Source organism: Phaseolus vulgaris, chromosome 4 (genome assembly GCF_051622355.1).
Source record: "Phaseolus vulgaris cultivar YP4 chromosome 4, ASM5162235v1, whole genome shotgun sequence".
NCBI classification, from domain to species: domain Eukaryota; kingdom Viridiplantae; phylum Streptophyta; class Magnoliopsida; order Fabales; family Fabaceae; genus Phaseolus; species Phaseolus vulgaris.
This window is the reverse complement of record NC_143501.1, coordinates 46,031,644-46,054,992: the sequence shown is the minus strand read 5'-3', so window position 1 is coordinate 46,054,992 and position 23,349 is coordinate 46,031,644. Positions and strand designations below refer to the sequence as shown.

At 33.1% G+C, this 23,349-nt stretch overlaps 4 protein-coding genes and 1 pseudogene across 5 annotated transcripts; 2 read left to right on the top strand and 3 right to left on the bottom strand.

Annotated features, from left to right (window-relative positions):
* Positions 1–5,753: 5,753 nt before the first annotated feature.
* Positions 5,754–9,088, bottom strand: LOC137837820 (UDP-glycosyltransferase 708D1). Of its 2 annotated transcripts, XR_016520404.1 has the most exons (3): positions 7,477–9,088; positions 6,896–7,121; positions 5,754–6,568 (listed from the first exon to the last, which is right to left on the bottom strand). XR_016520404.1 is itself a non-coding variant. In XM_090301305.1 (2 exons), exon 1 carries the CDS (start codon positions 8,958–8,960, stop codon positions 7,518–7,520), a length of 1,443 nt encoding a protein of 480 aa, XP_090157431.1. In that variant the 5' UTR covers positions 8,961–9,088; the 3' UTR covers positions 6,788–7,121; positions 7,477–7,517. The 2 variants fall into 2 exon arrangements, 1 of the variants encoding a protein (XP_090157431.1); XM_090301305.1 differs by lacking the exon at positions 5,754–6,568 and having other exon boundaries at positions 6,788–7,121.
* On the top strand, positions 5,972–6,572 carry LOC137838887 (miraculin-like; annotated as a pseudogene).
* Positions 9,089–11,668: 2,580 nt separating the features above from the next.
* On the top strand, positions 11,669–13,059 carry LOC137836526 (U11/U12 small nuclear ribonucleoprotein 65 kDa protein). The gene is made up of 4 exons (XM_068645197.2): positions 11,669–11,846; positions 12,031–12,089; positions 12,313–12,378; positions 12,645–13,059. Exons 1-4 carry the CDS (start codon positions 11,741–11,743, stop codon positions 12,750–12,752), a joined length of 339 nt encoding a protein of 112 aa, XP_068501298.1. The 5' UTR covers positions 11,669–11,740; the 3' UTR covers positions 12,753–13,059.
* A 5,934-nt stretch (positions 13,060–18,993) lies between these two features.
* Positions 18,994–21,751, bottom strand: LOC137837822 (pentatricopeptide repeat-containing protein At2g29760, chloroplastic). The gene is made up of 2 exons (XM_068646969.2): positions 20,052–21,751; positions 18,994–19,371 (listed from the first exon to the last, which is right to left on the bottom strand). Exon 1 carries the CDS (start codon positions 21,728–21,730, stop codon positions 20,150–20,152), a length of 1,581 nt encoding a protein of 526 aa, XP_068503070.2. The 5' UTR covers positions 21,731–21,751; the 3' UTR covers positions 18,994–19,371; positions 20,052–20,149.
* Positions 21,752–22,185: 434 nt separating this feature from the next.
* LOC137837823 (kunitz-type elastase inhibitor BrEI) lies at positions 22,186–23,067 on the bottom strand. Its single transcript, XM_068646971.2, has one exon. The coding sequence runs from the start codon at positions 23,054–23,056 to the stop codon at positions 22,418–22,420; it is 639 nt and encodes a 212-aa protein (XP_068503072.1). The 5' UTR covers positions 23,057–23,067; the 3' UTR covers positions 22,186–22,417.
* Positions 23,068–23,349: the final 282 nt, after the last annotated feature.

The window sequence follows — 23,349 nt, the reverse complement described above, 5'->3', positions numbered from 1 at the left end:
ATGGTAAGTGAGCCCTACTCTAGCTATTCTCCTATTTGGACCCTCCAAGTGAGCCCAATTTATTTACATAAACTTATCTTTTAAAAAGACTAGAAGAAAGAACATTTGAGGTTTTGTCCTATGTCTAGTTCTTCTTCTGCTGAGGTCCTTCTTAAGTTTGGTGGGGCCTTGTCGGATTGAGAAGCACAAAAAATGAGAGTTTCTTGAAATTCGACCATGAAGCAAATGGTTATAACTTTTGATAGAGAAGTGGAATTGAAAGACTTGAAAAATGAAAGTTGCTTGAAATCAGACAACACAGCAAACTGTTATAATTTTTAATACATAAGTAAAAAATGAGACGCATGAAAATGCAAGTTGTTGGAATTCATGCAACGAATCAAATAGTAATAGCTTTTGATAGAGAAGTTAGATAGAGATGCATAAAAAATGAAAGTGGTTTTAAATTAGGAAAACAAAGCAAACCGCAATAACTTTTTATAGAGAAGTCTCACTGAGACATATAAAAAATGAAAGTTGCTTAAAATCAGAGAACGAAGCAAAACGGTCATAAGTTTTGATTGAGAAGTCAAATTGAGATGCATAAAAAAGGAAAAATGCCCTAAATTAGACAACAAAGTAAACATTCATAACTTTGATACAAAAGTCGGATTGAGACACATAGAAAATGAAAGTTTCCTGAACTTCAGCAACAAAGCAAATTGTTATAACTTTTGATAAAGAAGTGAAATTGAGAGACTTAAAAAATTCAAGTTGCTTGGAATCAGGCAATAAAGCAAACTGTTATTATTTTTAATATAAAAGTCAAAATTGAGACGCATGAAAAATGCAAGTTGCTGGAAATCAGGAAACGAAGCAAACAAAAATAGCTTTTGATAGAGAAGTCAGATACAAAAGCATAAAAAATGAAAATAGTTTGAAATTAGGCAAACAAAGCACACTGTAATAAATTTTTATAGAGAAGTCTCATTAAGACACATAAAAAATGAAAGTTGCTAGAAATTATAGAATGAAGCAAAACGATCATAAGTTTTGATTGAGAAGTCAAATTGAGACAACAAAGTAAACATTCATAACTGAGATACAAAAAGTTGGATTTTGACACATAGAAAATGAAAGTTTCCTGAACTTCAACAACGAAGCAAATGGTTATAACTTTTGATAAAGAAGTGAGTTTGAGAGCCTTAAAAATTCAAGTTGCTTGGAATCTGACAACAAAACAAATTTTTATAATTTTTAAAATGAAAGTCAAAATTGAGACGCATGAAAAATGGAGTTGTTGGAATTCAGGAAACGAAGCAAACAAAAATAGCTTTTGATAGAAAAGGCGGATACAAAGGCATAAAAAATGAAAGTGGTTTGAAATTAGGCAAACAAAGCATACTATAATAAATTTTTTTAGAAAAATCTCATTCAGACACAAAAAATGAAATTTGCTTGAAATCAGAGAATGAAGCAAAACAGTTATAAGTTTTGATTTCGAAGTCAGACTGAGACACATAAAAAAAGAAAACACCTAAAATTAGACAACAAAGTAAACATTCATTATTTTGATACAAAAGTCGGGTTGATAGACATAGATAATAAAAGTTTCTTGAAATTCGACAACAAAGCAAATGGTTATAACTTTAGATAGAGAAGTCAGATAGAAAGGCTTAAAAAATGAAAGTTTCTTGAAATCAGACCATGGAGCAAACTGTTATAATATTAATAGAGAAGTCAAAATTGAGATCCATGAAAAATTCAAGTTGCTAGAATTCAGGAAACGAAGCAAACAGTAATACCTTTTGATAGAGAAGTAGGATAGAGAGGCATAAAAAATGAAAGAGGTTTTAAATTAGGCAAACAAAACAAACCATAATAACTTTTTATAGAGAAGTCTAACTGAGACACATAAAAGATGAAAGTTGTTTAAAATGAGAAAATGAAGCAAAACGATCATAAGTTTTGATTGAAGAGTCAGATTAAGACACACACAAAAAATGAAAAATGCCCGAAATTAGACAACAAAGTAAACATTCATTACTTTGGATACAAAAGTCGGATTGAGACGCATAGAAAATGAAAGATTCTTGAAATTCGACAACAAAGCAAATGGTGATAACTTTTTTTGATAAAGAAGTGATACTGAGAGGCTTGAAAAATGAAAGTTGCTTGAAAAATTGAGATGCATGAAAAATGCATGTTGCTGAAATTCAGGCAACGAAACAAAAAGTAATAACTTTTGATAGAGAAATCGAATAGAGATGCCTAAAAAATGAAAGTGGTTTGAAATTATGCAAACAAAGAAAACCGTAATAACTTTTTATAGAGAAGTCTGAGAAACATAAAAAATGAAAGTTGTTTAAAATCATAGAATGAAGCAAAACAGTCATAAGTTTTGATTAAGAAGTCAAATTGAGACGCATAAAAAATGAAAAATGTTTGAAATTGTACAACAATGGAAACATTCATAACTTTTGAGTAAGAAGTTGGATTGAGACGCGTAGAAAATGAAAGTTTATTGAAATTCGACAACAAAGCAAATGGTTATAACTTTTGATAAAGAAGTGATATTGAAAGGCTTAAAAAATGAAAGTTGCTTGAAATCAAGCAATGAAGCAAACTATTATAATTTTTAATACAAAAGTCAAAATTGTGACGTATGAAAAATGCAAGTTGCGGGAATTCAGGCAACAAAGCAAACAATAATAGCTTTTGATAGAGAAGTAGAATAGAGTGGTATAAAAAGTGAAAGTGGATTGAAATTAGGCAAACAAAGCAAATCATAATAACTTTTTATAGAGAAGTCTCATCGAGACACATAAAAAAGAAATGTCTCTTGAAATAAGAGAATGAAGCAAAATAGTCAGAAGTTTTGATTTAGAAGTTAGATTGAGACGTATAAAAATTGAAAAATGCCAGAAATTAGAAAACAAAGTAAATATTCATAACTTTTGATAGAGAAGTCGAATTAAGAAGCATAGAAAGTGAAAGTTTCTTGAAATTCGACAATGAAGCAAATGGTTTTAACTTTTGATATAGAAGTTGTGGGAATTCAGGAAACATAGCAAACTATTATATTTTTTAATGTAGAAAACAAAATTGAGACGCATGAAAAATGCACATTTCGGGAATTCAAGCAACGAAGCAAATAGTAATAGCTTTTGATAGAGAAGTCAGATAGAAAGGCACAAATAATGAAAGTTGTTTGAAATTAACCGTAATAACTTTTTATAGAGAAGTCTCATTGAGAGACATAAGAAATAAAAGTTGCTTGAAATCAGAGAATGAATTTTGATTAAGTAAGATTGAGACACATAAAAAATGAAAAATTCTTGAAATTAGAGAACAAAGTAAATTCATAACTTTTGATAGAGAAGTCGGATTTAGAAGCATAGAAAATGAAAGTTTCTTGAAATTTGACAACGAAGCAAATAGTTCTAACTTTTGATATATAAGTGATGTTGAGAGGGTTGAAAAATGAATGTTTCTTGAAATCAAACAACAGAGAAACTAATATAATTTTTAATCCATAAAACAAAATTGAGACGAATGAAAAATGCAAGTTGCGGGAATTCATTAAATGAAGCAAACAGTAATTTTTAATACATAAGTTAAAATTGAGACGCATTAAAAATTCAAGTTACTGGAATTCAGGCAACGAAGCAAAAAGTAATAAATTTTGGTAGAGAAGTCAGATAAAAAGACATAAAAAATGAAGTTGCTTGAAATTAGGCAAACAATACAAACCGTAATAAATCTTTATAGAGAAGTCTCATTGAAACACATAAAAAATGTATAGTTTGAAAATAAACAAAACTAATAAAACACACATAAATTTCTTAAGATTAATATAAAAAAAAAATTAGCATCACTCCCCTTTTACCTAACTAATTAGAATGACACACTACAATGAAGATTAAAAACTAGTTTTAGAGATAAAAGATAATTAATTATTATATTGACTAAATTAGATATTATTTTAGATACTAAAAAAATTATTGGTACCTAAATTAGTTTATATTCTTTATAAATAATTTTTAAATTGATATCTAATTAGCTACCTAGATTTTAACTATCAATTATTTAGACTATAAAGTTAGCATCTAAAATCTTGGTATCTAATTATATATCAATTTAAAAATTATTTATCACTGATAGAAGTTAATTTAGATACCAATAATCTTTATAATTATAATATTTAATTTAATAAATATAACAATTAAATATTTTTTATCTTTAAAATTAATTTTTATTTAATTATTTTGTAGTTAGATGTCAATAATTTTGTAGTTAGATGTCAACTCTTGTCCTTTGGTGCATCTCAACATTAATATCTAAAGTAGTTAGACGTCAATAATATTTCTTTTCAATGGTAACCTTAGGGAAGAAATCTTTATGCAAATTCCTCAAGGATATAAACACAATATCATAAATATCACTCTAGCTTTTGTTATTTGTAAACACAACAAATCTATACATGTTCATGAATATGATTCTAGGAGTTGGTTTACCAAATTCAGCACTACCTTACTTTCTCATGATTACAAACAATCTAAGTTTGATTATTTCAAATTCACTAAAGGAACAATTCAAATTTTATATATGTGAATGTCATTATCATCAATGATGTCATTTTACAAACAAAAGCTTTTCTACACAAGCATTTCATGTTAAAAGACGTTGGAGATCTCAAATTCTTTCTACAGAAGCATGCATTTCTTAGAGTGGACTGTGTTTTTGTCTATTTAGTTTGGAGGGTACGGTTAGAAGTTGGATTATGTATTTATTATATAATGGTTGATCCACTCCTAAAGTGATTCGCATTTATATATATGTTATTGCTGATAAAAAAATATATTTCATGTGGAGATCTCAAATTCTTATCATTCAAAAATTAAGTTTGATGTATTTCTCTCTTTTTCTTTTATTTCCTCTTTTATTACTATGATTGCATCAATACTTAAGTTATCGAAATTTATATATATATATATATATATATATTTTATCTTTATATTATGTAACATTAATTAACTAACAGGTTAAATAAGTATTTAAAGTGAAATATATTAGTAATGTTATACAATAATGTGTGTTACTTGAAAAAAAGAATCTTATAATTCATAAAATAAATGTTATTCACGTATCAAAAAATAAATAATAGAGATTGAAAATTTTGGAGATGAAAATCAAAGAAAATATTTTACAGAGACCAAAATTAATACTCTGTTACTGTAAACCAAAATATTGAACATTTTTGTTTTCTAGAAATACCTCCCCACATGATCTTCTGGTTTTCTAAAAATTATTTTATCAGTCAATAAAATATTATTATAACTAGTTATTGTAAAAGCTAAAACAAGACTATGATAAAGGAATGTAAAAAACTGCAGGCTTAGTGATTTTTACTCATAAAATATACTGCATGTACAATTTGCTGAATTATGGGTTTTCTGCAAAAAAGTTGGAGTTCTGGGTTAGGGAGACAAAATATTTGATTATTGATTCTGGAACATCTTTTTCTGCCCCATCTGCATAAATTTGAAGAAAAGAACAATGAAGCTAAAGAAAAGAAAAGAGTAAAGCAAGATATTCATTAATCTCACAATACAGAGCTTAAAAAATGGAAATGCACTAATCTATGTGCTTCTTTTTACTTTACATCCTAAACAGACCAAGCATTTTCACTCTAGTCTTAAACATGGTGTAAGAAGTTAGGCTCTGAAAGATTGAATATAAACCAAACAACAACTTCACCAGAAACTTATAAATCTAGTCAATCACAGCATTGTGAACTACACAATTTTTTTGACAAAATTGAACCTTTATATACAAGCCAATTGTATGAGAAGAAATCCATGACTTTGGTGCACATGGGTACATAGATTTAGATCCATCCCCGGCTAATATAAATGTAAATCTTCCTCTTCTTCCATATCCATCTCACAAGAGTTACAAGAAGAAAAAAATTAAACACAGAAAATTGAAGATGACATTGGTAACATTGGTCCTAGTGGTTGCTTTGAGCACCAACGCACCAGTTGGAGAAGCAGGTCCTGCACCAGAGCAAATTGTGGATACATCAGGGAAGAAGGTGAGCTGGTGACAATTACTACATTGTTCCAGCATCATCTGATGTAGGTGGCCTTTCTCTCTTAGTCACAGGTGAAAATTGCCCTCTTGATGTTGTAGCTGTTGATGGTTACCAAGGCAAGCAATTGAGCTTTGTACCTGCTAATGATAAGAAAGGTGTGATTTGCGTTTCCACTGATCTCAACATCTATTTCTCCACCTGCACAAGTTGCCCACAGTCCACAGTGTGGAAGCTTAAGGACTATGATTATTCAACATAACAGTGGTTTGTCACAACAACTGGTGGTGTTTTGGGCAACCCTGGCTCTCAAACCATCAGCAACTGGTTCAAGATTGAGAAGTACGAGGATGCTTACAAGATGGTTTATTGTCCAAGTGTGTGCAATTATTGCAACTATCCATGCAGTGATATTGGAATATATCAGGATCAATATGGTAATCGTTTAGCTCTAACTTCTGAGCCAGACAAAGTGCAGTTCCAGAGGGTTCCATCCTAAACGTTGAATATCCAAATCTTAGTGTGTGTAAAGTGTAATGCACTACTTGCACTTTTCTTACAAGATTATTCTCAAGTTGAGTTCCATGTACTGAACTACACATAACAAATAAACAAGGTGTCTTCTATTTTGAGTCTTTTTAAAGTTTCTAGTTTCTGTTTGTCGTTATTTTCTTGTAAGAAAATCTTAACTAAGAATGTCAACTCCTAAAAATATATTTACGCTAAGAAAATTTTATTCGTAGAAGCATTTTCCTTTGAAGAATAAACACTACTATTATGGTTGTTAGTTACTGCTAATGGTTGTCTAAATGAGTTACATACAAACAAAAGAATGCCTGCTTCTGAACCTGTTGTTCAGGTGGCTTTCCCTCCAAGAGCTGATATGGTTCACCTCAACCATTTCTCAGAATAGCAGCATTGTTTCTTCATTATGGTTGCAAAGTCACTTTCATCACACCAAAACCCACACTCTCTTCTTTAGTCAAACCATATCTCTTGCTTTGTTCTTCTTTTCCTCGCCAAGTAGATAGACTTCAACCTCAACCCTCTGCATCCAACAATGAATATTTTGATATATACTTTTAAAATGATTTGTTATACATATTTTTTTTTAAATTATCATGAAAATTATTACTTGAATTGCAAATCTAAAGGAAATAAAGTGGATATGTACCAATTAAACACTATTTAAACCTTAAAACATTTCGGATTCTGATAAATTTCCACACCCTCAGAATATTTTGTAACAAAGAAATAAAAAGCATTAAACACCAACACTCAACCAAATTGGAAATGTAACCATAAATTACAGTTTGAGTATATGTTTGCATACTACTTTATGCAATAGATGTTACTACTGTATTATTTTCTAACAGAAATTCAAATTCACACTTAAACTTAACTTAATATTGTGAATAGGCAAAATAGTATTGAGTGGTAATGCTCAGGTGACTTGAGCATTCTTCTTCCACTCCTCAATTAGTCTCTTAATGATAACCTCACAACTCCCACCAACGACACAAGCCTTCTTTGCTGCCTCCTTCATTTCTCCAGCTTTGACCCTCAAAGACTCATTGCTCATCATCTCTTTGATTTTCTTTGCAATCTCCTTCCCTTTCACCACCTTTTCTGTCCCCCAGCCCCACTCATCAGCCCAAATCCCCACCCCACTCATCCTTATGGCTTCTGCTGTCATCTTCTGATCCCCATGCTGAGGCCATGTCAGAATAGGCACCCCTTCCCACACTGTCTCAGTTATTGAGTTCCACCCTCCATGACTCACAAACCCCCCCACTGCAGGGTGCCCAAGAATCTTCATCTGATCCACAAACTCCTTCACAATCACACCTTTTTCCCTCACCTTACTCATCAACTCACTCCCCAACACATCCTCCAAACCCTCCTCCTCTTCTCTGTCAACCCTCTTCAACTTCACCACCCACAAAAAACTATACCCACATTCTATTAACCCCAAAGCCATGTCCTTTATCTGCTCCTTCCTTGTCTCAGTCCTGCTCCCCAAGCTAACATACACCACCGACCCTTCAGCTTGTTCATCAAGCCACTCCAGTACCCAACTCATGCCACCCTTTTGACCTTGATCCACATTCTCAAACTCACAGGGCATTAAGGGACCAATTCCATACACCGGGGGCAACCCTCTAACCACTTTTCCTTCATTCAACGCTGCTAGTGCCTCTCCTTCCAGTTCCTCAAAGGAGTTGATGAAAACCCCATCGAGCTTGGTGAGTTTGCGACTGTCCTCCATGATCATTCTCTGAAAGGAGTTGCTACCTTGAAGAAGAAAAGCGGTAGGGACCGATGATCTGGGTATAGGTGATGTGAAGCCCGGAATTTGAACAGCATCACCAATGAACGCAGAAGGGTGCGGTTGTGCAGCCGGATCGGAATCAGCAAGAACAGAAACGTAGGCAGTGAAAGAGAACATTCTAGCTGCCGTGGGGAAGTAAATGTAACTGGGACAAAAGAGTTTCTCAGAAATTGTGACTACAGCGGAGATTAAAGAAACATTGTAGATGAAAGCAGAAAGTGGTGTTGTGAGTGAAGATAGGATTGGATATAGAAGGTGAATGGAGTGACGAATGGTTTGAAACTGAAGGTAAAAAGGGTCAATGTTGGGGGCAACTGTGGTTGGATCCAATGGAATAAGGTTGAAGTCAATTTGAGTTACTTGGTGAGGGAAAAAAGAACAAAATCTAGAGATGAGGTTTGATTCAGCAATAGAGACAGTGGGTCTGGGAGTGATGAGAGTGACTTTGCATCCATAGCGGAGGAACACTGCTGCTAGTCTCAGACATGGGTTGAGGTGACCCATGCCTGCACTTGGGAGCAATGCCACATGAACAACTGGTTCAGAAGCAGACATAGTTTTGGCCTGTTGAATCACAGAAGAGTTAGTGGTAGCTGTTCTGATATTTCGAAGAATGAGTAGACTTTGAACAGAGAACCTTATAAATGATAATTAAATCCCAACCAATTAAATACCAATATCTACCAATTAAATCTTAACCACCCAACAATAGTATTAATCAAATCCTAAAAAAAACTTCACGACAATGAAACAGAAAAGGCTATATATCTTGTTTGCATTAGAGAGGAGAAAGTAAACGGTGGAAGAAGAAAGAAAGATAAAGAAGACAGGAAAAACAAATTATGAAATAAAATAGGTTGAATTAAAGAAAAACAATGAGAATGAAAAGGAAATAATACTAAAGTTTTGGTCTCCCATTTCAAAAAGGGAGAATGTCATTGTCTTCTATTTTTGATTATTTCACCATCCATGTCACCAAGTTGTAGTCTGCTGCACGTACATATTTGTCAAATAATACTTTAATATAATACTATAGAGGGGATCTTGCACAATTGATCAAGAAACTTTAAATAATTTGATAACATCTAAACTGAAGTTACCTATAACATTTTAATAAAATGTTCAAAACCTTAACTTATTTTATATATTTATTATGTTCTTCGTGTTTCTGTTCCTACTAGAAAGATGGACCTAGAGAACTATTGAAGTCTTCTTCTCCTTCCTTCGGTCGGAGAGGTGACTGGGTGGTGAGCTGAGATTCTTCTCGTCCTCCTGCTTCTCCTTCGGCACTCGGCTGAACATCGGATGGTGGGGTACCTACGAAGGCACTCCGACGCTCAAGTCAGTAAAGCGGGTGGTAAGCTGTGAACAATAATAAATGACATACCTTACTCTTTGGAATGTGTGCTATTTATATTATTCTAATGGGCCTACCTTGTTGGGCCCGTTTATCGAGGTGGATACCGCTTAGGGTTGCATTACCTAATTCTAATGATAGATTAACTTCACTGATGTTGCTTTGAGCGTTAACTGTAATGGGGTCGGCCGTCAGCCAAATCATCATGACATGGGTCGGCCATCGACCATATTCCAGTGGTCTTGATGTCTCGGCCAAGCCTTCTAAGGTCTCAGCCTCTCGGCCAAGTCTTCTGAGATCTCGGCCAGGTTCCCTTGATCTCGGTCAAGTGGATTCGGCCTCACCGTTTCTATTCAAATTCATACTTATTTCTATTCATCAGTTACATGTTTTTTATTTTATGGTCATAAGAATAGGTTTGGAAGTTTCATTTCATATATACTATTCATTTCTATTCAAGAAGACATTTTATGTGAATGATTTAAATGACATGTTATCAACTACATATCAATGCTTCATTTCAGAAAGTTACTCTCCTTGATGAATAAAAGGATAGTTGTACTTTTATAGGCTGTTTCAAAATGGTTTTCTGTTTATTCAAAAGGAATTCAGGAACTGTTGCTCTATATCAAGTCAAGACAAAGTATAACAACCCTTTTATCTACATCATCACTGAAAATGGTACTATACCAATTGCATTTTCTTTCAATCTAATTGTTAAATTAGAATTCAAATATAAAAAATCATTCGTTGGTGCAAATTAATTTTCATTTATACCAAAGCTGAGAGGGGGGATTGATGATCATGTTATTTCCTTCTGACAAATTGTATGCAGGAGTATCAAAATAAGGGTAACACAATGAATGCTCAAAATTGCTAAACCAATTATAGGTTGATATTTCAATCTATTTTGTTGTTTTTTTAGTTTTGTTGTTCTATAAATTTTGTTTTGAGTTGGATTTTGAAACAAGTCCGAAAAAGTATAAGTGTTTTTTATTATTGTTATATATAATATTTATTTATTTTTCAACTTTGAATATTAATATTAACTAAATGAGTGAATTTTAACCATTATGTAACATTAAAATTTTATTAAAGATTACATGATTTTATAATTAATCTTAATCCGGAAAAATTTAATAATTAACAATTTAGAGGTTTACATTATGCATTATGCATTGTTGGTATAAAAAAAATATGCATTTAATAAAACATAAATTGTGCTAAGTATAATTTATAAAATAATTAAGGGAAAATGTGATATTTGTTTCTATATTTTTCTTTCTCTAACCTAATTTTAATCCCTATAGTTTCAAATTCATGAATTGGGTTCTCCTTTCATTTTGTGGTTATAAAAAAACCATCACTACATTTTGAACTTACCATACATGGCTTGTGATTGGAATGACAGTGTAAAACTATTTTGCATTGTTGGTGCATATGCCTTTTTTTTTCTAAATAAAAAGGTCATCTTGCTCTCATTTTGCTTCACTGTTTCCACCACTTCCTGTACAAATATTAGAAAAAAAGAAACAAAATTAGAAAAAAGGTGACAATTTTGTAATTGTATGTGAAAACAGGGAATTTAGATATTGTTTAGCTTTTGAAAAGTATCCTATCTCACCAATTTAGAGAGCTTGCACTTTTCACAAATAAATTTAGGAGTAGCTTGGATTTTCCATTCATGATCTTTTAGAAGCTCTGTTTAGCTAGTTTTTGAGTGCAATAAACTTGTATTGGTTTAATCTTAAGTGAGGAGCCTTACTTGAATTCTCATTCTCTTTCTACCACCTGTCCATTTCATTAAGCTGCACGCTCGAATGTTCTTCTTGATTTCCTCCTGACCCTTGAGGCATGATTCTCTGGTTCTCACCTTATTTCTACTACAGTATTATGACTTCTGAAAGATTGATCTAGAAATAATTTATTAGAGCTTCCATGGTGTACACATGCCTCTTTATGGGACTTTTTTTAACTGATGGATTGTGTTGTACAGAACTATACAGCTGGAAATCCTGCTCCTGTGTTGTATGTTAAGAATTTGGCAAAAGATGTGATTGCTGATGATTTCTATTATATATTTGGTAAGCTCCCAAGACTTTTACTGGATTCAGGTCTTGTTTAATACTTGTCACATGCTATTTGAATGTTTTACAATCCAAAAAAGAAACATAATGAATTAATAAAAATAAATATTTTGAGATTTTCATAATATATTGTATGGATCTTACCTCCACAGTTTACCTTATTTTACCTTTATTGCTACAGGGTCCTTGTTTGGAAGTGTTGAGGCTGCTAAGTCTGGTCTTCAAGTCAAACTAATGCAGGTAGGATATTCACATTCCATAATCAACTTTTATCTGTTGAGGCTATGCAAATATAGCTCCAAAATAAATATTTTCTATTTGTTATATGATTCAGTTGACTAACATGCCAGTTTGGGGTTACATGATTGAGTGCTGACTCAACTAACCTGCACTTATATCCCCATGAAATTCTTGTGGTAGCATATCTGTGAGACTGAAATTGATAGCAAGTTTTCAATTTCAGGAAGGACGAATGAGGGGTCAAGCATTTCTGACATTCCCCTCTATTGAATTGGCTCATCTTGCTCTGGTATGTTTCTCACAGGAGATTGGTTGTGTTCTTTTTAATTGTTTTAATCAAGACGATTTTGGTTTCAGATTTTTATTTCCTTTAGAATTGCAGTTTCGTTTCTCTTACAAAATTGTTGCAGTTTTTTTTGTTGATTGTTACTGTAGTACGTAGAGTTTGACATGCTAATAATATTGGTAATTTTGAATAACTGTCCCAAGTTTTTCATCAAGTTATCTTCTTGTTTGTGTTAGTAATGGTTTGTATTTCATATTACCATTTTGCAGAATCGGGTGAATGGATATGTATTAAAAGGAAAGCCAATGATTATACAATTTGGTCGAAATCCGCTGCTGCTAAAGCTTGATTTAGTGCATTTATTGTATAACAGATGACTAATTACGCATTCGTAATTCACTCATGGGGAGAGGACTGTGCACTAAGCACTGAGACCACAGCATTCATCAATGCTAGTGATATGAATGCTAGCATGTATATTCTCCTTGGGTTTATGCACTAAGCACTGAGACCAAATTTGGCAATGGTTTATTAAATATATAATTTATTGGTTCATTTTTTTCCTCCAGAAGCAAAAGTATTGGGAGCTTGGATCTAGAAAATGTTGCAGAATATATGATATGGCTCTGAAAACGTGGATATGCATCAGGTCTGTAAAAAATTTAGTTATGCAGCTTGCCATTGCCAAATACCATCATTTCTATAAGGAGATATATACATGTATCACATTGTTTTTTGTAAGGTCTAAAAGAAACAATGGACTAAAATATCTAATTGAATGGTTTGATTTTTATTTATAGCTGCTCTATAACAGAGAAGGTTAGTCTTCGCTAACTGCTCTAACAGGGCTAATTCTAATGGGATAGAAGAATAGTTTTGGTGTTTTCTTCTTGCACCTGACTCCCCCGTAAGTGACCATTTGACCCTTAAAATATATTTTTTGAATGGTAAAAATACTTTTTGGATTTCACAATTTAGAATACATGATTTTTAAGAAACATTCCATATTATAGAATCTAAAAGCTATTTTTAGAAAATATCTTTTGAATTCTGCAATATGAAATGTATTTTTTTAAGAAACATATTCTAGATTATAAAATTTGAAAAGTATTTATGGAATGAAAAAAACATAAGTAGAATATAGGGCAATTTTGGTATTTTAAGAAGTATGGTTAGTAGAAGAAACTACAGAGGTGTAGGAAGAAAAGACCAATAATTTTTCACATTGAGTTTGCCTATTGAGTTGAGGAACTTGGTTAGCAAATCAACCACTGATTCAAGGCAGAAATGTGAAAATTTCAAAGTAGAATTGGGGTAGGAGAAGGAATGTGCAACTTAGTGAGAAAATTAAAGATTCGTATAAGTTTCAACTTTAGATTTGATAGGAGAATCCAAGTAAACATGAAAAAAACATCAATAAAAGACAAATAGTATTTATAAATGACATACAAGGTAATATGAGAAGGTCGTCATAGATTACTGATGTAACTATGATTGAAAAAGAATCTAATAAAGAATGAGAAAAGGAACTTCAAGAATAAATAAAAAAAGCAAGACAGCAGAAAAGAATAAAAAAGAAGATTCTGTGAAGTTTCAAAGAATTTTCACCATAGGTGGGCTGAAAGAAGTGGAAGAAGATGCAAGAAAACTCTTCAAATTTGTAAACTCTTTATCATAGGATATTTCTTGATCCTCTTTTTCCAAAATTTACTTCGAAATTTGTATATCTAATAGCTTTAACACATTGAACAAAGAACGAATAATGGTTGAACCACCAAGGATGGTGAAGATAAGGACATAGAGGATGGATCTTTATGCTTGAGATTGTGAAATCAATAAATTTTATCAACAACAACAATTCTTTAAAGAAGAACTTCATTTGTTTCTTGAGATTTAACAAAACACATATGAGGATGAAACTCAAAGAAAATGGAGTTATCTTTGGCAAATTGACTAGTGTTTAGTAATAGAAGGAAGATGTAACAAAATGTTACGTTTAAAAGTTATATCTGTAGCAATATGTGATGCAAATGAAGAGGAAACAACACTAATATGTGTAGCAAACCTGTACCATTTTTTATGAAAATTTGATCCGGACCAACAAAATGACTTAATTGTTGAATATTGTGTGGTTCCCTACTCATATGTGCTAAAACACGCTCTCACAAATTTTTTCTGACCTTAAAGCTTTGTAGAAGAATATTATTGTATTCATATAGCAAACTACAAGAGAGTACTTATATTTGTATACATCATAAGACGTTAACACTCTTAAGTGAGCAAACACTTGTGATCTCTATGATCACATCTTTAATCAAGAATGATTAATGTCCAAACAATACTTAGTGAGTTTAGCTGTGATTGGTTATTGATACAACTCAATTAGATAAGGAGATAACCAAGGACACAACATACACTTCACAATTAAGTCAGTCATCTCAGCATCCAAGATAACTGATAACCAAAATTAAAAGGCAAACATGATATCATAAAGATGAATGGAATGGATGATGCAAAAAGAAAGATAAAAAGAGGAAGAGATGAAGAAAGCTTATGGAAGAAGAAGGTTGTCACGCCACTTAGAGAAGGAGGTACTCCAAGATGAGTGGTGAAGGAGCTTTAGGAGATAAGACTCAAGAACTTTAGGGGACAAAGCTCACTAAACACTTAAACAACTTATTTTCTATTCAATTTCAATTGTGTGAAATTTTAGGGTTTCGGGTTAGGGTTTATGGGTGTCATTTGTGAGAAACTTTCTAGAAGGTAGGTCAAAGAAACCCTAAACTTAGAAGAACTTGTCATGAAAGGTGTGCTTGGCACAAGCCCAATTTATGCTAAGTACACCCCAATTTATGGTAAGTGAACCCTACTCTAGCTTATTCTCCTATTTGGACCCCCAAAGTGAGTCCAATTTATTTACATAAACTTATCTTTTAAAAAGACTAGAAGAAAGAACATTTGAGGTTTTGTCCTATGTCTAGTTCTTCTTCTGCTGAGGTCCTTCTGAAGTTTGGTGGGACCTTGTCGGATTGAGAAGCACAGAAAATGAGAGTTTCTTGAAATTCGATCACGAAGCAAATGGTTATAACTTTTGACAGAGAAGTGGAATTGAAAGGCTTGAAAAATGAAAGTTGCTTGAAATCAGACAACAAAGCAAACTGTTATAATTTTTAATACATAAGTAAAAAATGAGACGCATGAAAAATGCAAGTTGTTGGAATTCATGCAACGAATCAAATAGTAATAGCTTTTGATAGAGAAGTCAGATAGAGATGCATAAAAAATGAAAGTGGTTTGAAATTAGGAAAACAAAGCAAACCGTAATAACTTTTTATAGAGAAGTCTCACTGAGACATATAAAAAATGAAAGTTGCTTAAAATCAAAGAACGAAGCAAAACGGTCATAAGTTTTGATTGAGAAGTCAAATTGAGATGTATAAAAAATGAAAAATGCCCTAAATTAGACAACAAAGTAAACATTCATAACTTTGATACAAAAGTCGGATTGAGACACATAGAAAATGAAAGTTTCCTTAACTTCAGCAACAAAGCAAATTGTTATAACTTTTGATAAAGAAGTGAAATTGAGAGACTTAAAAAATTCAAGTTGTTTGGAATCAGGCAATAAAACAAACTGTTATTATTTTTAATATAAAAGTCAAAATTGAGACGCATGAAAAATGCAAGTTGTTGGAATTCATGCAACGAATCAAATAGTAATAGCTTTTGATAGAGAAGTCAGATAGAGATGCATAAAAAATGAAAGTGGTTTGAAATTAGGAAAACAAAGCAAACCGTAATAACTTTTTATAGAGAAGTCTCACTGAGACATATAAAAAATGAAAGTTGTTTAAAATCAAAGAACGAAGCAAAACGGTCATAAGTTTTGATTGAGAAGTCAGATTGAGACACATAAAAAATGAAAAATGTCCTAAATTAGACAACAAAGTAAACATTCATAACTGAGATACAAAAGTCGGATTTTGACACATAGAAAATGAAAGTTTCCTGAACTTCAGCAACGAAGCAAAAGGTTATAACTTTTGATAAAGAAGTGAGTTTGAGAGGCTTAAAAAATTCAAGTTGCTTGGAATAGGACAACAAAGCAAACTGTTATAATTTTTAAAATAAAAGTCAAAATTGAGACGCATGAAAAATGCAAGTTGCTGGAATTCAGGAAACGAAGCAAACAAAAATAGCTTTTGATAGAAAAGTCAGATACAAAGGCATAAAAAATGAAATTGGTTTGAAATTAGGCAAACAAAGCATACTATAATAAATTTTTATAGAAAAATCTCATTGAGACACAAAAAATGAAATTTGCTTGAAATCAGAGAATGAAGCAAAACAGTTATAAGTTTTGATTTCGAAGTCAGACTGAGACACATAAAAAAAGAAAACACCTGAAATTAGACAACAAAGTAAGCATTCATTCTTTTGATACAAAAGTCGGATTGATAGACATAGAAAATGAAAATTTCTTGAAATTCGACAACAAAGCAAATGGTTATAACTTTAGATAGAGAAGTCAGATAGAAAGACTTAAAAAATGAAAGTTTCTTGAAATCAGACAATGGAGCAAACTGTTATAATATTAATACAGAAGTCAAAATTGAGACACATGAAAAATTCAAGTTGCTAGAATTCAGGAAACGAAGCAAACAGTAATAACTTTTGATAGAGAAGTAGGAGGCATAAAAAATGAAAGTTTTAAATTAGGCAAACAAAACAAACCATAATAACTTTTTATAGAGAAGTCTAACTGAGACACATAAAAAATTAGAGAATGAAGCAAAACGGTCATAAGTTTTGATTGAGAAGTTAGATTGCTACGCCTAAAAAATGAAAAATGTCTGAAATTAGACAACAAAGTAAACATTCATAACTTTTATAGAGAAGTCGAATTGAGACGCATAGAAAATGAAAGTTTCTTGAAATTCGAAGCAAATGGTTATAACTTTTGATAGAGAAGTGAGATTGAGAGCCTGGAAAATAAAACTTGCTTGAAATCGGACAACAAAATTGAGACGCATGAAAAATGCAAGTTGATGGAATTCAGACAACGAAGCAACAAGTAATAGCTTTTGATAGATAAGTTGAATATAGAGGCATAAAAAATGAAAGTGGATTGAAATTAGGCAAACAAAGCAAACCGTTATAACTTTTCATAGAGAAGTCTCATTGAGACACAAAAAATTAAAGTTGCTTGACATCAGAGAATTAAGCAAAATGGTCATATGTTTTGATTGAGAAAGTCATATTGAGACACATAAAAACTGAAAAATCCTGAAATTAGACAACAAAGTAAACATTCATAACTTTTGATAGAGAAGTAAGACTGAGACGCATAGCAAACAAAATATTCTTGAAATTCGACAATGAAGCAAATGGTTATAACTTCAAATAGATAAGAGATATTGTGAGACTTAAAAAATGAAATTTACTTGAAATCATGCAAGGGAGCAAACTGTTATATTTTTTCATGCAGAAATAAAATTTGAGACACATAAAAAATGCAAGTTGTTTGAATTCAGGCAACGAAGCAAACAGTAATAGCTTTTGATAGAGAGGCATAAAAAATGAAAGTGGTTTGAAATTGGGCAAACAAAGCAAACCGTAATAACTTTTTATAGAGAAGTCTCATTGACACACATAAATAATGAATGTTGCTTCAAATCAGGGAATGAAGCAAAACGGTCATAAGTTTTGATAAAGATGTCAGATTGAGAAGCATAAAAAATGAAAAATGATCAAAATTAGACAACAAAGTAAAAATTCATAACTTTTGATAGAGAAGTCGGATTGAGACACATAGAAAATGAAAGTTTTTGAAATTTGAAAATGAGGCAAAAGGTTATAACGTTTGATAGAGAGAATTAAAAAATGAAAGTTGTTTGAAATCAGGCAACAAAACAAACTCTTATAATTTTTAATACACAAGTGAACATTGAAGCGCATGAAAAATGGAAGTTCCTGGAATTCAGGCAACAAAGCAAACAATAATATCTTTTGATAGAGAAGTCAGATAGAGAGGAATAAAAAATGAAAGTGGTTTGAAATTAGGCAAACAAGACAAACTGTAATAACTTTTTAAAGAGAAATCTCATTGAGACACATAAAAAATGAAAGTTGATTGAAATCAGAGAATGAAGCAAAGCGTTCATAAGTTTTTATTGTGAAGTCAGATTGTGAAGTCAGATTGAGAGGCTGAAAAAATGAAAGATGCCCGAAACTAGAGAACAAAGTAAACATTCATAAATTTTGATAGAGAAGTCAGATCGAGACACATAGAAAATCAAAGTTTCTTCAAATTCGACAACGAAGCAAATGGTATAACTTTTGATAGAGAAGTGTTTGAGAGGCTTAAAAAATGAAAGTTGCTTGAAATCTTGCAACAGAGCAAACTGTTATATTTTTTTATTACAGAAGTTATATTTCAGACGCATAAAAAGTGCAAGCAAGTTGTTGGTATTCAGGAAACGAAGCAATTACTAATAACATTTTATGGGGCACAAAAAATGAAAGTGGTTTGAAATTAGGGAAACAAAGCAAATCGTAATAAAGTGGTTACTCTCCTTGATGAATAAAAGGATAGTTGTACTTTTATAGGCTGTTTCAAAATGGTTTTCTGTTTATTCAAAAGGAATTCAGGAACTGTTGCTCTATATCAAGTCAAGACAAAGTATAACAACCCTTTTATCTACATCATCACTGAAAATGGTACTATACCAATTGCATTTTCTTTCAATCTAATTGTTAAATTAGAATTCAAATATAAAAAATCATTCGTTGGTGCAAATTAATTTTCATTTATACCAAAGCTGAGAGGGGGGATTGATGATCATGTTATTTCCTTCTGACAAATTGTATGCAGGAATATGAATTGATTGATCCTCCGCTCTCCCTTGAGTAAGCCCTCCTTGCAGATACATCCAGATTTGATTACTAGAACACAAAAGATATCCAAAACTCTACCCAATCTGGTTTAAGAATTTCCTACAACACAGAATTGTTTCATCAGTTGATTCATGTTAAGAAGGTGAATTTCATTAATCATCTATGACGTGCCTAAATGCCATCATAATGACTAATGAGCCTATTGCTCAATGGCCACACTTATAGTCTTCAAGTCCGGTGGATTGTGTTAAATGCAAATATATGTATGAGTAGAGTTTCTATATAATTCTGAGCAGTGTATTGCTTGTTTAGAGTTCTGATTTCTGAATATTTTTAAGAAAAAGAGGAGATCAGCACAAGGATTGACTCCAAACCATCAAAATAAGGGTAACACAATGAATGCTCAAAATTGCTAAACCAATTATAGATTTATGAAGCATAAAGCAAGACATACTTGAAAAGGAATAATCAAGTTGTAACTAGTGTGTAACCAAAAAAGGGTAGCAACTAGTTAGCTTTTCAATATAAGAGTCATCTCAAACAATCAGAAAGGTGAAAGAGAAATTCCACCTGCTAATGAATTGTAAATGGAATGAGATATGCCGTTATAACCGTGTAAAAATCAAGTAAGCCTGATCAGATCAGATACAAGGAAAATATATACTTTAAGATTTTTCTTACAGATAAATATATAAACATTATTAATATAGTTGATTGGAAACATGTCTCTTTATACATCACAAAGATAAATAGTTCAGAGTTTCGTTAACTGAAATCACCAGGGTCAAAAGAATGAAACGAATGCAGAAATTATAGTTCTTGGTCTACTTTTCTGTCATTTGCTTCAATAGCAAAGGCCTCTGCACCACGAGTGTTGTTAAAAATGATATGTTTCTAAGTGCTCCTTCATTCCCTTTAGCAAGTGGCAAAGCTCTGCACTAACATGGAGCGATGTGTCTTCAGCAAAGAATTCTCGGACAACACCATTCACATCAACCATACTACAACCAGGATTTTTTCTGACCCTCCTTTCCCTCATAAACTTCCTTATCTCTAAGGCTTCCTTCCACATATCAGCAACACAATACATATTCCATAGAAGCATATAAACACCATCATCATTTGGTTCAAGTTCAATTACCTTCTTTCCTGCTATTTGGGCCATGCTCAAATTCCCATGGACTAAGCAAGCATTCAGTAATGATCTCCACATAGCAGCATCAGGGCTAATTGGCATCATCCCAATCACTTCTTTTGCTTCTTCCAGCAATCCTGCTCGGCCAAGAAGATCCACTAGGCATCCATAATGTTCAATCTTTGGCTTCAGGTAACGGCACTGAATCATTCTGTTGAACAACAACTTTCCCTCCACAACTAGCCCAGCATGGCTACAAGCAGTTAAAACTGACAACAGGGTTACCTCATTTGGGTTAACCCCTGATTCTAACATGCGAGAAAAAGCCTCCAACGCAAGATGCCCTTCCCCGTGATAAGCATACCCTGATATCATTGTAGTCCATGAAAACACATCCTTCTTCAAGATTTCATCAAATATCCTTACAACCAAGTCAAGCCTTCCACTTTTGGAGTACATATCCATCAGAGCATTGCTCACCGCAACATCCAGCTCCAGCCTCCTTTTCTTAACACAACCATGTATACATTGACCAAAATCAAGAGCCCCAACATCCGCACACGCCGAGAGCACTGCCACCATCAAATCCGCACAATGAAGAGCTCCTCCATCACCAGCTTCCATCTGCTTAAACATCTCCAAAGCCTGAACTGGAGCTCCTGCTCTGACACACCCAGTAATCATAGCCGTCCATGAAACCAAATTTCTTTCAGGCATTGCATCAAACATTTCACGAGCACAACTCACATTGTTACACAACATGTACCCATTCAACAAAGTAGTCCAAGAAAACACATCCTTGGACCCCATACTCTCAAAAACCAATGCAGCCATTCCCATCACCCCATTTCTACAATACATGTCAATCAGAGCATTCCCCACAACAGGGTTTTCATCAAAACCATTCCTCAACAGCATTCCATGAACAACCCTCCCTCTAACCAAATCCTTGCACTTCCCACAAGAGGATAAAGCTGCAACAATAAGGAAGCTATCAGGTCTTAGACCCACATGCAAGCAGCGGGAAAACGCAGAGAGGGACTTGGAAGGAAGACCAGAATGAAGGTAGAGGTTGAGGAGGCATGTCCATGACACTACATCAGGATCATTAATCTGATCGAAGACCCTCTGTGCTTGTTCTGCTTTTCCGACATTCTTATAACTTTGAAGCAACTTGCATGACAAAGGTTGTTGGAGATTTTGTGTGTGCAAGAATCCTAGTGTCACACACAGTGCATGGATTCGCTTTATCTGGTCGATGCTTGCACAACTCTGCAGTGTTCTCTGCAAGGATACGTACTTCATCAAATCAAATTGGTTCATAGTTCATATGGTTAGAAAACATAAAAATCATTTTGATTTTCTTAAAAAACATTTTACTTTTTTAAAAAAATTTTTGAATACATTTACTCTTTTAAATATGTTAATCTTTTATATCAAGAGACATGATTTTTGGATTTTTTTTTTAGTTCAAAACTCAAAAAACATATTTTATCATTAAAATTACTTGTAATACAAACTCTGACTGTGTAAAGATACTTTTACATGTTAATTTGTTGGTTAAAAACTGATTCAGTGATAATGTATGCAACTTTTCTTTAAATGTAAGCTTAATGAAAAATTATTTTATATGTTTTTTCTCTTAAGAATACTTATAGGAAGTCATATTCTGTATGTTTAGCCATGTTACCACTTTTCCCTTCATTCATAGAAGTGCAGGCAGAACAGGAAATATGTGTAAAGAAACTCTGAAGCACAGAAACATGAAACAGTTGGTATGAGCAAAGAAACTAAATTTCATTTCATTTCATTTGAAAAGAAAAACATATTGGTGGAAAATCATAAAACAGATGCAAGTACTGTTTCTGATCTGTGCCATGAGAACCAAGAAATAAAAACTTCTGATGATTCTTTCTGCTGCCACACCAAAAATCCAGTTCCCTACTACACTCTTATTGATTATTCAAAGTCACAACCCCCTATAACTACACAGCTCATAGAGCTACCAAACTACACAATGCTGAAGGGTTTCTTCTCTTGGTCCTTCAAGGAAAACTTCTGGAACCTGACATAGTAGGGGTCAATGTTATCCCCAACAGCCATGACTTTGGTTCCATCAGAATCTTGAAAGGTTCCCACAGGAGCACACAGTACACCAGGCCTACTGGGGCAGAACTTGAAGCTGTAGATCTCATAGGCGTGATCCCCTTCAAGCCTCTCAATCTTGAACTTGCTTGTGATATCCTGAGGGTTCCCACTGGTGCTCACAAACCAGAACCCTGACCCTTCCTTGCTGAGCTTCCACACTGTAGGCTGGTTGCAGGCTGTGACCACAGGGAAGTCAATGGTGAGATCAGTGAGAGTTGGAATGTGGTCAAGCCCTTCTGCCGAGAATGCCACTGGTGAGCCAATAAAAGAAGGGTCACGGATAACATCAAGAGGGCATGTCTTGTTCCTTGTTTGGCCTAGTGTGAGGCCTCCTTCATCAGCCCAAAGTGGCCACACATAGTACCCCACTCCTGGCACCAAAGGTTCCCCTTGCTTATCCACCACTGGCTCAGGCTCAGCAGCTAGAAGTGGCTGTGTGTTGAAGGCCAAGAGAAGGGAAAAACATAGAGGGAGAGACTGAAGAAACATGGCAACCTTCATTTTCTCGGATTAAAACCAAGTATTGTCTGTGTCTGTGTCTTGTGTGTTACATTCTCATTATGCATCATTATATAGTGCTGCATTTTGGCAAGTGAAAGAGGTTGTTGTGGTGTAGAAAATTTGGGTTAAGCAGCACGAGGAATATAGATTGAATAAATTATGATGTAAAAATATGAAAGTTAGGAGACTGTAGTACAAAATTGCTGTGGATAACTATGAAAATAAATGTAATCGCTTTTCACATCAAATAATACAATTCTTCTGTTCTCACTTATTACTTAATATTATATTTG

What these genes read in the sequence shown, in the direction of transcription:
- LOC137837822 (XM_068646969.2), bottom strand. Translation starts at nt 21,730, where the DNA reads ATGAACCAATTTGATTTGATGAAGTACGTATCCTTGCAGAGAACACTG.
- LOC137836526 (XM_068645197.2), top strand. Translation starts at nt 11,741, where the DNA reads ATGGATTGTGTTGTACAGAACTATACAGCTGGAAATCCTGCTCCTGTG. An exon ending in TGATTTCTATTATATATTTG is followed by an intron (nt 11,847 to 12,030) that starts GTAAGCTCCCAA and finishes TTATTGCTACAG; the next exon opens with GGTCCTTGTTTGGAAGTGTT. An exon ending in AATTGGCTCATCTTGCTCTG is followed by an intron (nt 12,379 to 12,644) that starts GTATGTTTCTCA and finishes ACCATTTTGCAG; the next exon opens with AATCGGGTGAATGGATATGT.
- LOC137837820 (XM_090301305.1), bottom strand. Translation starts at nt 8,960, where the DNA reads ATGTCTGCTTCTGAACCAGTTGTTCATGTGGCATTGCTCCCAAGTGCA.
- LOC137837823 (XM_068646971.2), bottom strand. Translation starts at nt 23,056, where the DNA reads ATGAAGGTTGCCATGTTTCTTCAGTCTCTCCCTCTATGTTTTTCCCTT.